We start from the raw sequence: 14,377 nt of genomic DNA, 5'->3' as shown, positions 1-14,377 counted from the left end.
ATACTGGTATATCAGTCTTGGTATACAGGATCTGGTCAGTAACAGTATGGCGGTAATATGTGTGGGGATATTTGCTCTTTATATACTGGTGTTATTGGTAGCTGTATGACTTTTGTATCTGTATAAAGTGTTATCATGCAAAGAAACCTGTCTTATAGCCAATTGCACAGGGCAATTATAGGTAACAAAAGCTCCTAGGAAGCCCCATGTAAAAGTGTCAGAGATCAGCTGACGCGCAAATGCTCGCTAGTCGGCTGATTTGATCTTTTGTGCAGCTGTATAAATCATTGTTGTTGGCCGCACATCTCGGTGTATTCCTGCCCTGCTGATTAGCAATCGTTTGCAGCCCTATGCTGCCCCATATCACACCGTGTTACTGGACCCTTATTAATGTTACCATAGATAAGTATATTGGCTGAAGGGTGGGCCCCATGAATGATTTCCCCTGGTGGGCCCAAGCACTCCAGTCCGACACTGTATGTGTGTAATGTACATGTAGCTGAGCTGTATATGTGTAATGTACATGTAGCTGAGCTGTATATGTGTAATGTACATGTAGCTGAGCTGTATATGTGTGTAATGTACATGTAGCTGAGCTGTATATATGTGTAATGTACATGTAGCTGAGCTGTATGTGTTTAATGTACATGTAGCTGAGCTGTATGTGTGTAATGTACATGTAGCTGAGCTGTATGTGTGTAATGTACATGTAGCTGAGCTGTATGTGTGTAATGTACATGTAGCTGAGCTGTATGTGTAATGTACATGTAGCTGAGCTGTATGTGTGTAATGTACATGTAGCTGAGCTGTATGTGTGTGTGCTGAGCTGTATTATTTTCCACTGGGAGTGATTTCTTTTTTCCACACAGTACGGTGTCCGTGTGTATATATTATACTACTATCACCGGGGTTAACTTCCTCACTTACCAATAGACATCAGATTATGTGTATAGGTATAGGTCTGGTATCCATGGTCTGAAATTTCATTATCCTTAGGAGACTAAAGAATCTGCTCCTACTTCTAAGAAGGAAAAGCCAAGGATACCAGATAGAAGATGTTTATCTTGCAACAGTAAATTACCATCTAGAAAAACCATGCAAGAAAAACATTTGCCCATCATGTATCGGGGATTTCATCATCCTTCCTGGAGGACATTAGGAAGATGATGAAAGATGAGATTGCCACATCAATGGCCAGACTCCCTCCTCCTCTTCCTCCACCTCTCATAACACTACCACCCCCTCCTCCTATATCTCAGGGCCCGATACCTGCTCCTCCAGTCCATCCGGTTATAGCCGACGAGGTACCTACAGCAGAGTCGGTCACCAACTATCCAGCTTCTGTGGCCACCTCTGAGGGATCAATTGCATCCATATCTAAGAAGCGTAAGACATTCTTCTGCGTCTTCCTGTGAATCAGGACAGATCTCAGAGGAATTAGACACTGATGATATTGAAACTGAGCATAAAGAAGAAATAAAAAAAAAAAATTTCTCTTCAAACCACACTTCCGCCCTTCTCAAAGCAGTCAGAGACGTTTTGGGCATGGAAGAAGTTGTCAGGGATGAGGGGCTTTAGTATAATTTTAGGACACAGAGAGGATAGTGTTAATATGATTCTCAATAACACATGATTTACAAAATGCTGATGTTGCTTATCAGGTTGGGTCACTCTGACCCATCCTCAGGACACTTATCTGTGTTCTGGTTTACAGAGCACAGATAGGGAGCTACAGAGACATCATAATTGAAGATAACTTGATTGAATAAACAGTAACAAACTGATTAGCGGGGAATCGATCGATACCAACCTTTAACCAACCATGATTGGATGTTATTCTTATTAATTTCCCTTACTCTGCAAATAAGATATTTACTCATATTGATCACACTGCGCATGACCGGATATAATCACATGACTTCATCTATGGAAAATACCTAAAGATTCTGTGTTAATGTTTAATGAAGTGTACACCCCGCAAGGGGTATAAAAGAAGATGACTTTGTTGCAATAAAACAAAAAATAGTGGAGGTCTGCTTCACCTAACCCCTACGGATGGAATCCACCCTCTTCGAGTGCACCACTATCCCAGCACTCACAGGATATAAATGAATGAATGAATATGAACCAATGTTATCCAAAGTCAGGGTTATCCAAAGTTCTTTGCTGAGGAAAGGAGCAAGTAGACCTCCTGAAACGCGTTCAAGAATCAAGGATAACAGAGCCTTTTAAAATTTACTGATTTTGGAGTATAGATCCCGAACTTAAGCCATATCTGCCTGGACATTCAAACCAAGCGGCAGTTAGTAAGAGCGCGCGCTCACATGCATGCGGACGCCGCAAACAGCACGAGATAGCTCACTGTGCTGAATCAGATCTCAACTGCACGGATCTCAAAGAAGCCGAACTGACTGAGACACGGACTACCGCTACAATACCATATCGGACCGTGAGAGCTACCACCAACAGGGTGAGAGGTGGACATCCCACCATTTGTCATTCAAGTATCACTTTATCTTACCTTCAATGTGTATAACCTGAAAAGCAAAACCATCTAACCAAGACATTAATATAATTATTTTAACGGCTATACAGCGATACGAGCTCATGCCAGACCTCGAGATTCGGGACTACTGCTAAATTCATTCAGGTGAGCTGCCTGCGCTGGGCCCGGCGCAGGTAACTTCACTAGGCTCCCCATACACATAGATTTTATCATACAGATTTTTACTCTTCCATTGTTCTACCTTTTTTTTATCTTTATACTAGTTAGGATTTTTATGTATTTTCTATGTATTTAGATTGTTTTCTATTACAAGTTTGACCTATACAAGGTTTTTTACAGCGATGATCGACTGTTGAGATTCAGACCAAACATGATATATGAATTTAAGTAATAAATGTTGATGTACAATCTATATAGGTGCATAAGTCATATGTCTCCACAGTACTTGCAACATACCACCCGCTTCTAGAGAGCCCTCTACATTGGTTCATATTTGTTGCAATAAACATGCTGCTACTCAGAACCATCTCGAGTTGTCTGCATCCTTCTTGGCCAAGATGCCCCTTCAATCTGGCTACCATCCAATATACCTGAAGGTCTTACCTGAAGACCACCCTAACAAAGTGCAGGAGGAAATAGCACCTAAAGATGTAATGTTTAGGGGTCTAAAGACCAAGAAAAAATTAATATTCCCAGTTCAAGAGACTTTACAATCTCTAATAACTGACGAGTGGGTGGAGCCGGAAAGAAAACTATAGGTTCCCGGTGAAATTAAAAGGCGTCTTTCCTTTGGGGAAGAAGACATAAGTAAATGGGGAGAGATCCCTAAGATCGATGTGCAGGTGGCAAAAACTACAAAAAAATCAATTTTGCCCTTTGAGGACTCGTTCCAACTAAAAGAGCCGATGGATCGTAAAGCAGAGAGTCTCCTTAGATGCTCCTGGGAGACAGTCTCTGGACAGCCGACAACACCGCAAAATCCAATTCATGCGGTATACCATTCGAAGGAGAATATGTCTTCGGGGCACCTCTTGATAAAATTATCGAGAAGACAGCAGATAAAAAGAAGGCTCTACTAGAAGAAAAGAGCACTACTAAGAAACAACAATACAAACGACCTAAATTCCAGGAAAGCTATCGAGGCAAGGGGAAAACAGGCCGTTGGAGTTATTCGAAAGGAGGCAAGGTGAAAAATATTTTTCAGAAGCGTGGGGTTCTATTACCAAGAACACCTGGGTAATAGATATCATCAAAAAGGGATACCAAATAGAATTCACTCATTTCTCCCCACGAAGGTTCACCATCTCCAAGCAGTCTTCGAGTCCCCTACAAACAGAACTGGTAGAGAGTGTACGGAAGTTACATCACATGAAAGTCATCTCTACAGTACCATTAAAAGAAAGGGGATCGGGTCATTACTCAAACCTATTTCTTGTAAAAAAAAAAAAACAAATGGCACTTTTCGCCTAATCATAAACTTAAAACCTCTAAATCGGTTTGTAAAATATGCAAAGTTCAAGATGGAGTCGATAAAATCCACGACTCCCCTAATAGCGACAAATGCGTGGATGGCCTCCATAGACCTCCAAGACGCGTATTATCATGTCCCAATACATCTACAGTCTCAGAAATTTCTGAGATTCGCGATACAAATAAACAAAAAGATTTGTCACTACCAATTCAGCGCCCTCCCGTTCGGGATTTCATCTGCCCCACGGATCTTTACCAACGTGATGTCAGAGGTTGTGTCTCACTTCTACACCTACGGGGGATAAATATAGTGGCTTACCTGGACGACCTTCTGATAGTGGCAGATTCCCATTCGAAGCTAAATCAGGACCTTCAAACAACCCGCAACCTACTGTCTACGCTGGGTTGGATCATCAACGAAACCAAATCATACTTAGTTCTATTTCCCAGGAAGGTTTTCTTAGGAATCCTCCTGGACTCCAATCTCCAGATGTCTTTTCTCCCGGAGGAAAAGATCTTAAAAGTCCTCAAAAAAGTCAGAAAGTTTAAGAACAGTCCTTGGTCGTCTGTAAGAGAAGCCATGTCAGTGCTGGGGTCAATGACATCTTGTATTGCGGCGGTCCCATGGAGTCAGGCTCATTCATGAGTCCTACAGGCTCAGATCCTAAAAATATGGAACAAAAGACCATCAGGGCTGGACAAAAAGATATCCATCATTTCACAGGTGAAAAGATCTCTGTGCTGGTGGCTGAATCGAGAAAATCTCGAGAAAGGAGTTCAGTGGAATCCTCACCCCAAGGTGATACTAAAAACAGACGCAAGTCAGATAGGTTGGGGAGCCCAGACAGTGACTCACTACTTTCAGGGAGTCTGGAGTCCAGACGATATAAGAGACTCCTCAAACCTCAGGGAGCTGAGAGCGGTTCAAAATTCCTTATTGGCAGCTCAGAACATCTTAGACGGGGTACATGTTCACATACTGTCGGACAATATAACGACAGTTGCTCACCTAAGACACCAAGGGAGCGCAAAACACAACTGTTTGTGGTCCGTCTCCCAACAGATTCTCTCCTGGGCAGAATCTCATCTTCTATCCCTATCTGCAATATCTGCCACACATTTAAAAGGGACAGAGAATACAGAAGTGGATTTTCTCAGCCGCAAACAGATCCATCCATGAGAATGGTGTCTAAAAGAGCAAGTATTCCATCAACTAGAGGATCGTTTGGGACTCCCGGAAATAGATTTATTTGCCACAAAAAGGAACAGGAAAGTAAAAAACTTTTACTCCCTGAATCCAGCAGATCATCCTACGGCAATAGGCCCTAACGCAAAGATGGGAGGTAAAACTAGCATACGCATTCCCTCCAATACCACTGATACCCAAAGTACTCCAAAAGGTCAGAGATCAGAGGACAAAAGTCATCCTCATAGTCCCGTACTGGCCAAAAAAAAGCTGGTTCGGACTCCTAAAAACATTGGCCTTAGAAGACCCAGTTCTCCTTCCCCATCTAACGGATCTTCTATTTCAGGGCCCGATTTTCCACCCAGATCCTGCGAAACTACATCTCTCAGCGTGGATCCTGAGCGGTCAATGCTAGGAAGACAGGGCCTCTCAGAAAGTGTAATATAAACACTAATGAAAAGCAGAAAAAAAGGTAACAACTTCCATCTATTTAAAAGTTTGAAAAGTCTTTTCCTCTTGGTGTGAAACTCCACCACTTTTTCCTGCTGAACCTAATATAGCCCAAATATTAGATTTTTTGCAGGCTGGACTATCTAAAGGCCTCAGACCGGCTACCTTAAAAGTACAGGTTTCAGCTCTATCAGCTATATACGGCAGAAATCTAGCAGATCACCGATGGATAAAGAGGTTCATCAGGGCGGCCTCCAGAATTAATCCCGAACTTCAGATTATTCATCCAGCATGGATTTAAATGTGGTCCTAGAGGGCCTAACTAGCACTAACTTTGAGCCTATTTCTAAACTAAATACTAGACTTCTCTCTTATAAAACAGTGTTTCTAGTTGCTATCTGTTCCGCAAGAAGGGTGAGTGAGATCCAGGCCCTTACTATCCGTAAACCCTACTGCACAATTTCAGAGGATCGCATAATCTTAAAAACAGACCCCTCATTCCTACCTAAAGTGGTCACAGAATTCCACAAGTCCCAGGACATCGTCCTGCCTTCTTTCTGTCCAGACCCTAAAAACAATCTGGAAAATAAATTCCATACTCTGGATGTAAGGAGAGCAGTACTTCAGTACATCGAGACTACTGCTCCTTGGAGAATAGATCGAAGTTTATTCATACAGTTTCAAGGCAAAAATAAGGGCAAAAAAGTTTTAAAAAAGTACCATCGCTAGATGGATAAGGAATGCTATAACGGAGGCGTACAGAGCTCAAGACCTTTCTTCTCCAATCAACATCAGGGCCCACTCTATGAGAGCAGTCTCCACCTCATGGGCAGAAAGGGCCTCTACCTCCCTGGAACAGACATTATAGACTACTACTGCAGTCAAGCGAAGACCTGACCTTCGGCAGAAAGGTTCTTCAGCTGTGGTCCCTCCCTAAGAGCCCTATTCCACCGTTCGATAATCGTTCGGTTGAAATGCAGTTAACGATTAACGACCGAACGAGAAATCGTTGATCGCTTTATAAGACCTGGACCTATTTTTATCGTTGCTCGTTCACAAATCGTTCGCATTGAATAAGACGCCGTCCAGTCGTTCACAGTAGATACGAACGCAATAGCGAATAAATAGCGAAGAAAAAACGATCGCAAATACGATCATAAGTAACGATTATCGTTCCATGGAAATGAGTGAACGTTTTCAGGTCTTTCGCAATAGCGGTCGTTTGAGATTGTTAATCGTTAACGATTATGCGAACGATAATCGTCCGATGGAATACGGCCCTAAGGTTAATGGTTGGTATTACTCCTATGGTGCCGTCGTGAAGGTGAGGAGAGAAAATAGGATTAGTCCTTACCGGTAAGCTGGCTTCTTCGAACCTTCACGACGGCACCAATATCCCTCCCTAGTATTCTATGAGAATATGATACTCACGTGGTGCTAATTGACTGTTATAAAGGCACTGGTGTTGGGAGGAAGGGGAGGGGCTTTTTACCTTTTGTGCTTTTTCCTGTCCTTAGGGTACAACCCATCCTCCTATGGTGCCGTCGTGAAGGTTCGAAGAAACCGGCTTACCGGTAAGGACTAATCCTTTTTTATTTTTTGCGCTTACGCTGTTTATTGTAAGAGATCAGGAACGTTATCATTATAATAGTTCGGGTGAGTCCGCATGCGGTGATACCAGATATGTTTATTTATTTTTATTTATAAAATAGGAAAAGGGGAGTAAGTTGAATTTTCATTGTGGGAAGGGATTTTTTTTATTAACCCTGCTGTTCTGTTTGGTCAAAAATGACCGAATTTGAAATTTTATATTTTTTAAAATATTCATTATGCGGTTCTAAAACTTGTGGTTCATTGACTTTTCCTCATTTGAGGGGTTCTTACTAATAGCAGACTTTATTTATTTATTTATTTTTTGTTTACTTTTTGCTCCACGTCTTTTTTTTACTCTTGTACTGTTCGGTCAAAACAGCAGTACTATACTTATCTCCAGATATTTTTTGAAAAAAATAAAGGAGTTATAATCTCATTTTGGTCAAGCAGTAACCGAGACAACAGAAAGCCAGACATGATGTTACATTACAATGCCACTAAATGGACAGTTGATACTCTAGATCAGGGGTCCCCAAACTTTTTACACAGGGGGCCAGTTCACTGTCCCTAAGACCATCGGAGGGCCGGACTATAAAAAAACAAACTATAATAAAATCCCAGTGCAAAATGCCACAACCCCCCCCCCCCCCCCCAAGTAGAAGCATCCCTCTTTCTTTCCACCCCTCACCCAGCCCGCACTCAACCCCTCACTCTCCCCTCAACCAGCCCCCCCTAACTCCCCCTTCACACCCTCAACCAGCCCCCTCACCCCACTTCCAACTCCCCCCACTTCACCTTCACCCCCTCAAGCAGCAATCAAGCAGGTATGTGGGTTACCCCCTGTATGTAGGATCCCCTGCTGTGCCCCCATATAGTAATAATGTCCCCTGCATTGTCCTCCATATAATAATAATGTGTCCCTGCATTGGCCCTCATATAGTAATAATGCTCCCCCATATAGTAATGTTCCCCTGCAATGTCCCCCATATAGTTATATTGTCCCCCTGCAATGTCCCCATATAGTTATATTGTCCCCCTGCAATGTCCCCCATATAGTTATATTGTCCCCCTGCAATGTCCCCCATATAGTTATATTGCCTGGGCATACTCCTGATGAGGTGGCTGTATGACCTCCCTACAAGACCTGGGCATGCTCCTGATGAGGCGGCTGTATGACCTCCCTACAAGGCCCGGGCATGCTCCTGATAAGGTTGCTGTATGACCTCCCTACAAGGCCCGGGCATGCTCCTGATGAGGTGGCTGTATGACCTCCCTACAAGGCCCGGGCATGCTCCTGATGATGTGTCTCTATGACCTCCCTGCATGCTCCTGATAAGGTGTCTGTATGACCTCCCTACAAGGCCCGGGCATGCTCCGGATGAGGTAACTGTATGACCTCCCTACAAGGCCCGGGCATGCTCCTGATGAGGTGTCTGTATGACCTCCCTACAAGGCCCGGGCATGCTCCTGATGAGGTGTCTGTATGACCTCCCTACAAGGCCCGGGCATGCTTCTGATGAGGTGTCTGTATGACCTCCCTACAAGGCCCGGGCATGCTCCTGATGAGGTGTATGATCTCCCTACAAGGCCCGGGCATGCTCCTGATGAGGTGTCTGTATGACCTCCCTACAAGGCCCGGGCATGCTCCTGATGAGGTGGCTGTATGACTTCCCTACAAGGCCCGGGCATGCTCCTGATGAGGTGTCTGTATGACCTCCCTACAAGGCCCGGGCATGCTCCTGATGAGGTGTGTGACCTCCCTACAAGGCCCGGGCATGCTCCTGATGAGGTGTATGACCTCCCTACAAGGCCCGGGCATGCTCCTGATGATCTCCTGAGGGATCTCCTCCCAGACCTGGACTAAAGCAGCTGCCAACTCCTGGACAGTCTGTGCTGTAACGTGACGTTGGTGGATGGAGGAGACATGATGTCCCCGATGTCCCCCCCAAAGAAATGCCCCCCCACACCATTACTGACCCACTGCGAGTCCGCTCATGCTGAAAGACGTTGCAGGCAGCAGATCGCTCTCCACGGCGTCTCCAGAATCGGTCACGTCTGTCACATGTGCTCAATGTGAACCTGCTCTCATCTGTGAGGAGCACAGGGGATGCCAGTGGTGAATCTGCCATTCCTGGTGATCTCTGGTAAATGCCAAGCATCCTGCACGGTTTTGGGCTGTGAGCATAACCCCCATCTGTGGACGTCGGGCCCTCATACCATCCACATGGAGTCGGTTTCTAACCGTTTGTACAGACACATGCACATTTGTGGCTGCTGGAGGTCATTGTGCAGGGCTCTGGCAGTGCTCCTCCTGTTCCTCCTTGCACAAAGGTGGAGGTAGCGGTCCTGCTGCTGGGTTGTTGCCTCCTACGGCCTTCTCCATGTCTCCTGGTGTACCTGCCTGTCTTCTGGTAGAGCCTCCAGCCTCTGGACACTACGCTGACAGACACAGCAAACTTCCTTGCCACAGCTCGCATTAATGTGCCATCCTGGATGAGCTGCACTACCTGAGCCACTTGTGTGGGTTGTAGAGTCCGTCTTATGCTACCACTAGTGTGACAGCATCAACAACATTCAAAAGTGACCAAAACATCAGCCAGAAAGCCTAGGTAGTGAGAAGTGGTCTGTGCTCCCCACCTGCAGGACCCTCCTTTATTGAGTGTGTCTTGCCAATTGCAGGTGACAGTGATTGTCAGTCAGTCCTGCTTCCTCAGTGGACAGTATGATTTCACAGAAGTTTGATTTATGGTCTGTTTACACAGAGCGATAATTCGCCCAATCAAACGATTTCGAAGTAGCTGTGTTTTTAATAACAATCAGCGTTTAGACGGAACGATATATCATTTGGAAAAATCTTTATTGCGATCATTTTAAGATCACTTAAGCCCATCTCACACATAGGGTGAATCGGTGAAAGACTGTTTACACAAAGCGATCTGGGAATTTTCAGTGAACGACCAGCGACGGTTTGAGAACTTTTAATCAAGTTTAATTTGAAAGATTATGATGAATGATTTATCGGTAGTCGCTTAATCGTTCCCTGTGTTTACACGAGCCGATTATTGCTCAAAGGCGATCCTAATCGTGAAAATTCGAACGATAACACAGGCCAACAAAAAACAACTTTTTTATGTTTCTTTGATGAAAATATGCAAATATTACTAATTTTGGGTCGAGAAACTCAAATATACCCACAGAATTGTTTAATTAGCTCTAGTTTTTTAGATACACGCCATGGAAGTATGTGCTGTAGGTAGCGAGAAGCATTCATTACAAGAGTATAAATTGCACACAAATGTCATGTTCAAACTTGAAATATTTCACGGAGAATGTTTAAAATAGCACAAAATAGCAAGAACACAATACATTAATTGCACACAACAATTGGGGCTTATAAGGGACTACAGGGGCTTATAAGGGACTACATCCAGGAATATGTAGTGGCTAATAGTATTATAAGTGATAACCAGCATGGTTTTACTAAGGACAGAAGCTGTCAAACCAACCTAATATGTTTCTATGAAGAGGTAAGTAGAAGCCTGGATGGCAGCGCGGCTGTGGATATCGTATATATGGATGAGGGGCGGCTGTGGATATCGTGTATCTGGATAGAGGCGGCTGTGGATATAGTGTATCTGGATTTTGCAAAAGCGTTTGACACAGTTCCTCATGGACGTCTGATGGGTAAGTTAAAGTCTATCGGTTTGGAAAATTTAATGTGTAACTGGATTGAAAACTGGCTTAAAAATCGTACCCAGAGAGTGGTGGTCAATGATTCCTACTTCGATGGTCCCCGGTAATAAGTGGTGTACCCCAAGGGTCAGTACTGGGCCCTCTTCTGTTTAACTTGTTTATTAATGATATTGAGAATGGAATTAACAGCAATGTTTCTATCTTTGCAGATGACACCAAGCTTTGTAGTACAGTACAGTCTATGGAGGATGTGCAGATGTTACAGGCTTTGTAATACAGTACAGTCTATGGAGGATGTGCAGATGTTACAGGCTTTGTAATACAGTACAGTCTATGGAGGGTGTGCAGATGTTACAGGCTTTGTAGTACAGTACAGTCTATGGAGGATGTGCAGATGTTACAGGCTTTGTAGTACAGTACAGTCTATGGAGGATGTGCAGATGTTACAGGCTTTGTAGTACAGTCTATGGAGGATGTGCAGATGTTACAGGCTTTGTAGTACAGTACAGTCTATGAAGGATGTGCAGATATTACAGGCTGTGTAGTACAGTACAGTCTATGGAGGATGTGCAGATGTTACAGGCTTTGTAGTACAGTACAGTCTATGGAGGATGTGCAGATGTTACAGGCTGTGTAGTACAGTACAGTCTATGGAGGATGTGCAGATGTTACAGGCTTTGTAGTACAGTACAGTCTATGGAGGATGTGCAGATGTTACAGGCTTTGTAGTACAGTACAGTCTATGGAGGATTTGTAGTACAGTACAGTCTATGGAGGATGTGCAGATGTTACAGGATGTGTAGTACAGTACAGTCTATGGAGGATGTGCAGATGTTACAGGCTTTGTAGTACAGTACAGTCTATGGAGGATGTGCAGATGTTACAGGCTTTGTAGTACAGTACAGTCTATGGAGGATGTGCAGATGTTACAGGCTTTGTAGTACAGTACAGTCTATGGAGGATGTGCAGATGTTACAGGCTTTGTAGTACAGTACAGTCTATAGATGATGTGCAGATGTTACAGGCTTTGTAGTACAGTACAGTGGAGGATGTGCAGATGTTACAGGCTTTGTAGTACAGTACAGTCTATGGAGGATGTGCAGATGTTACAGGATGACTTAGACACACTGAGTGTTTGGGCATCCACTTGGCAAATGAGGTTCAATGTGGATAAATGTAAAGTTATGCACCTGGGTACTAATAACCCGCATGCATCATATGTCCTGGGGGGAGTAATAACCTGCAGCATCATATGTCCTGGGGGGAGTTACTCTGGGAGAGTCGCTGATAGAGAAGGATCTGGGTGTACTTGTAGATAATAGACTACAGAACAGCACACAATGTCAGTCAGCGGCTTCTAAGGCCAGCAGGATATTGTCATGCATTAAAACAGGCCTGGACTCACGGGACAGGGATATAATATTACCGCTTTATAAAGCTTTGGTGCGGCCTCATCTGGAGTATGCTGTCCAGTTTTGGAACCCGATTCATAAAAAGGATGTTCTAGAGCTGGAGAGGGTACAAAGACGGCAACTAAACTAATAAGGGGAATGGAGCATCTTAGTTATGAGGAGAGATTAAAAGAATTACATTTGTTTAGTCTGGAGAAGAGACGTTTAAGGGGAGATATGATTAACTTATTTATATATATAAATGGCCCCTACAAGAAATCCGTAGAAAGCCTCCGCCTGGAGAGACAAGGGGGCGCTGCCTCCGCCTGGAGAGACAAGGGGGCGCTGCCTCCGCCTGGCGAGACAAGGGGGCGCTGCCTCCACCCAGAGAGACAAGGGGGCGCTGGCTCCGCCTGGAGAGACAAGAGGGCGCTGCCTCCGCCTGGAGAGACAAGGGGGCGCTGCCTCCGCCTGGAGAAAAAAAGGTTCAACCTCCGGAGGCGACAAGTCTTCTTTACCATGAGAACTGTGAATCTGTGGAACAGTCTACCACAGGATCTGGTCACAGAAAAAACAGTAGAAGCTTCAAAACCGGCCTAGACAAGTTCTTAGACCAAAATAATATAAATGCATATGTATAGAGCCTATCACCCCTCCCCCTTCCCTGTATGTATAGAGCCTATCACCCCTCCCCCTTCCCTGTAACCATCCCCTCCTTGGTTGAACTTGATGGACATGTGTCTTTTTTCAACCGTATTAACTATGTAACTATGTAACAGTTCAGACAAGACCTATTCACGAGAACGCTTTCTTTTTGCTTGTTGATTGTTTATATTGTTTATTGTTTATAGTACAAACTATGCAGACACAATGAATAAAATGGCTGACATCGGTTCAACAGGTCTGTAATCAGGTTTACCAATACACATTTGGTGAAAATTAAAAATTTCCCTGATAATTCCTGCATAATCATAAATGACCTGTATCTCAGAAACAAGAGCTAAAAATGACTTTTAAGTAACATATTCGTTTTTAGGATGCTAAAATTATTACAAACCAGCTATTTTCATTTCAGAAACATGTTCACTGTTGGCCGGTGTAATCCTTCCGTTACTTGGAGTTTAAGTGTTTCCCTTTATATATTTGAGCAGTCTAGTCCAGTCCTGCTGCACGGGGCATCGGCTTCAGGAACATATAGAGCAGTATGGCTGACGTGAAGAGGTTAATATTGCAGAAGCTCAAACAGATCTCTTCTAGTTTTGTGCTTTCCCTTGATACATATAAAATGTCTGACTGTCAGGATTTGAACCTAGTGACTCCTGCACTCCAGGCTGCAGCTCTACTCACTGAGCCACTGAACCTTGCTGGACAGCTCCAGTTCTGAATATATTGGTCAAGATCATGTTTCTTTAGTTCCCAGTCTTGAATCCTTAATTGGCTCCACCCCTGGACTTCCTATATAAACCCAGCCTTTCCAGTTCCTCCTTGTGAGATTATTGTGCTTTTGCCCTTAATCAAGCTACTCCTTACTCTGCTCTGCTCTTGTTACTTACCTGTGTACCGAACTCTGGCTAGTTATCTGACTCCGATTCTGCCTTATCCTCCAACTATATTGCTGCTCTCTGTGCACCGGACTCTGGCTAAGTATCTGACTACGCTTTGTATAAACCTCCAAACACATTGCTGCTACCTGTGTATGGACTTCTGGCTGACTGCTGACCACGCTTGTCTCCACCACTTCACTGCAACCTGTGTAGCGACCTCCAACTAACCAAGGTTAGTCTCTTGTACTTTTGTCTACATCCAGTGTTGTTATTGCTATTGGGCTCCAACCCAGACTAGACGACTAGACCGTTACACTGACTCTGTCGAATGGGATGACCTTCGGGAGCTCTTTGCCAGGATGAACTTTGGTCCCAAATTTAGATCCCGGGTTCAGCTCCTAGATCAGTCTCCTAGGGGCATCGGCAGCAATGTAGACATCTCAGATACATTTCCTTCTGGGAGAGGAACCAGGCAGGGGTGTCCACGTTCGCCGCTCCTTTTTGCACTTGCTATTGAACCTTCCGCCGGTCTCCCCTCATTAAA

The 14,377-nt window shown here is 44.2% G+C and overlaps 1 protein-coding gene across 1 annotated transcript in view; it reads right to left on the bottom strand.

Annotated features, from left to right (window-relative positions):
• Positions 1–14,377, bottom strand: part of LOC138786671 (uncharacterized) — a 38,837-nt gene that overhangs the window by 13,798 nt on the left and 10,662 nt on the right. Inside the window, exons 8-12 of the mRNA XM_069963649.1 lie at positions 5,419–5,573; positions 4,630–4,640; positions 3,770–3,832; positions 3,110–3,171; positions 2,522–2,537 (exon numbers count right to left, since the gene is read on the bottom strand). Coding sequence (XP_069819750.1) covers positions 2,522–2,537; positions 3,110–3,171; positions 3,770–3,832; positions 4,630–4,640; positions 5,419–5,573 — 307 coding nt within the window. The remainder of the gene's footprint in view (positions 1–2,521; positions 2,538–3,109; positions 3,172–3,769; positions 3,833–4,629; positions 4,641–5,418; positions 5,574–14,377) is intronic.

This window comes from Dendropsophus ebraccatus, chromosome 3, assembly GCF_027789765.1.
Source record: "Dendropsophus ebraccatus isolate aDenEbr1 chromosome 3, aDenEbr1.pat, whole genome shotgun sequence".
In the NCBI taxonomy this organism is placed as follows: domain Eukaryota; kingdom Metazoa; phylum Chordata; class Amphibia; order Anura; family Hylidae; genus Dendropsophus; species Dendropsophus ebraccatus.
The sequence above is the reverse complement of the archived record's forward strand: the minus strand, read 5'-3'. Positions and strand labels throughout refer to the sequence as shown.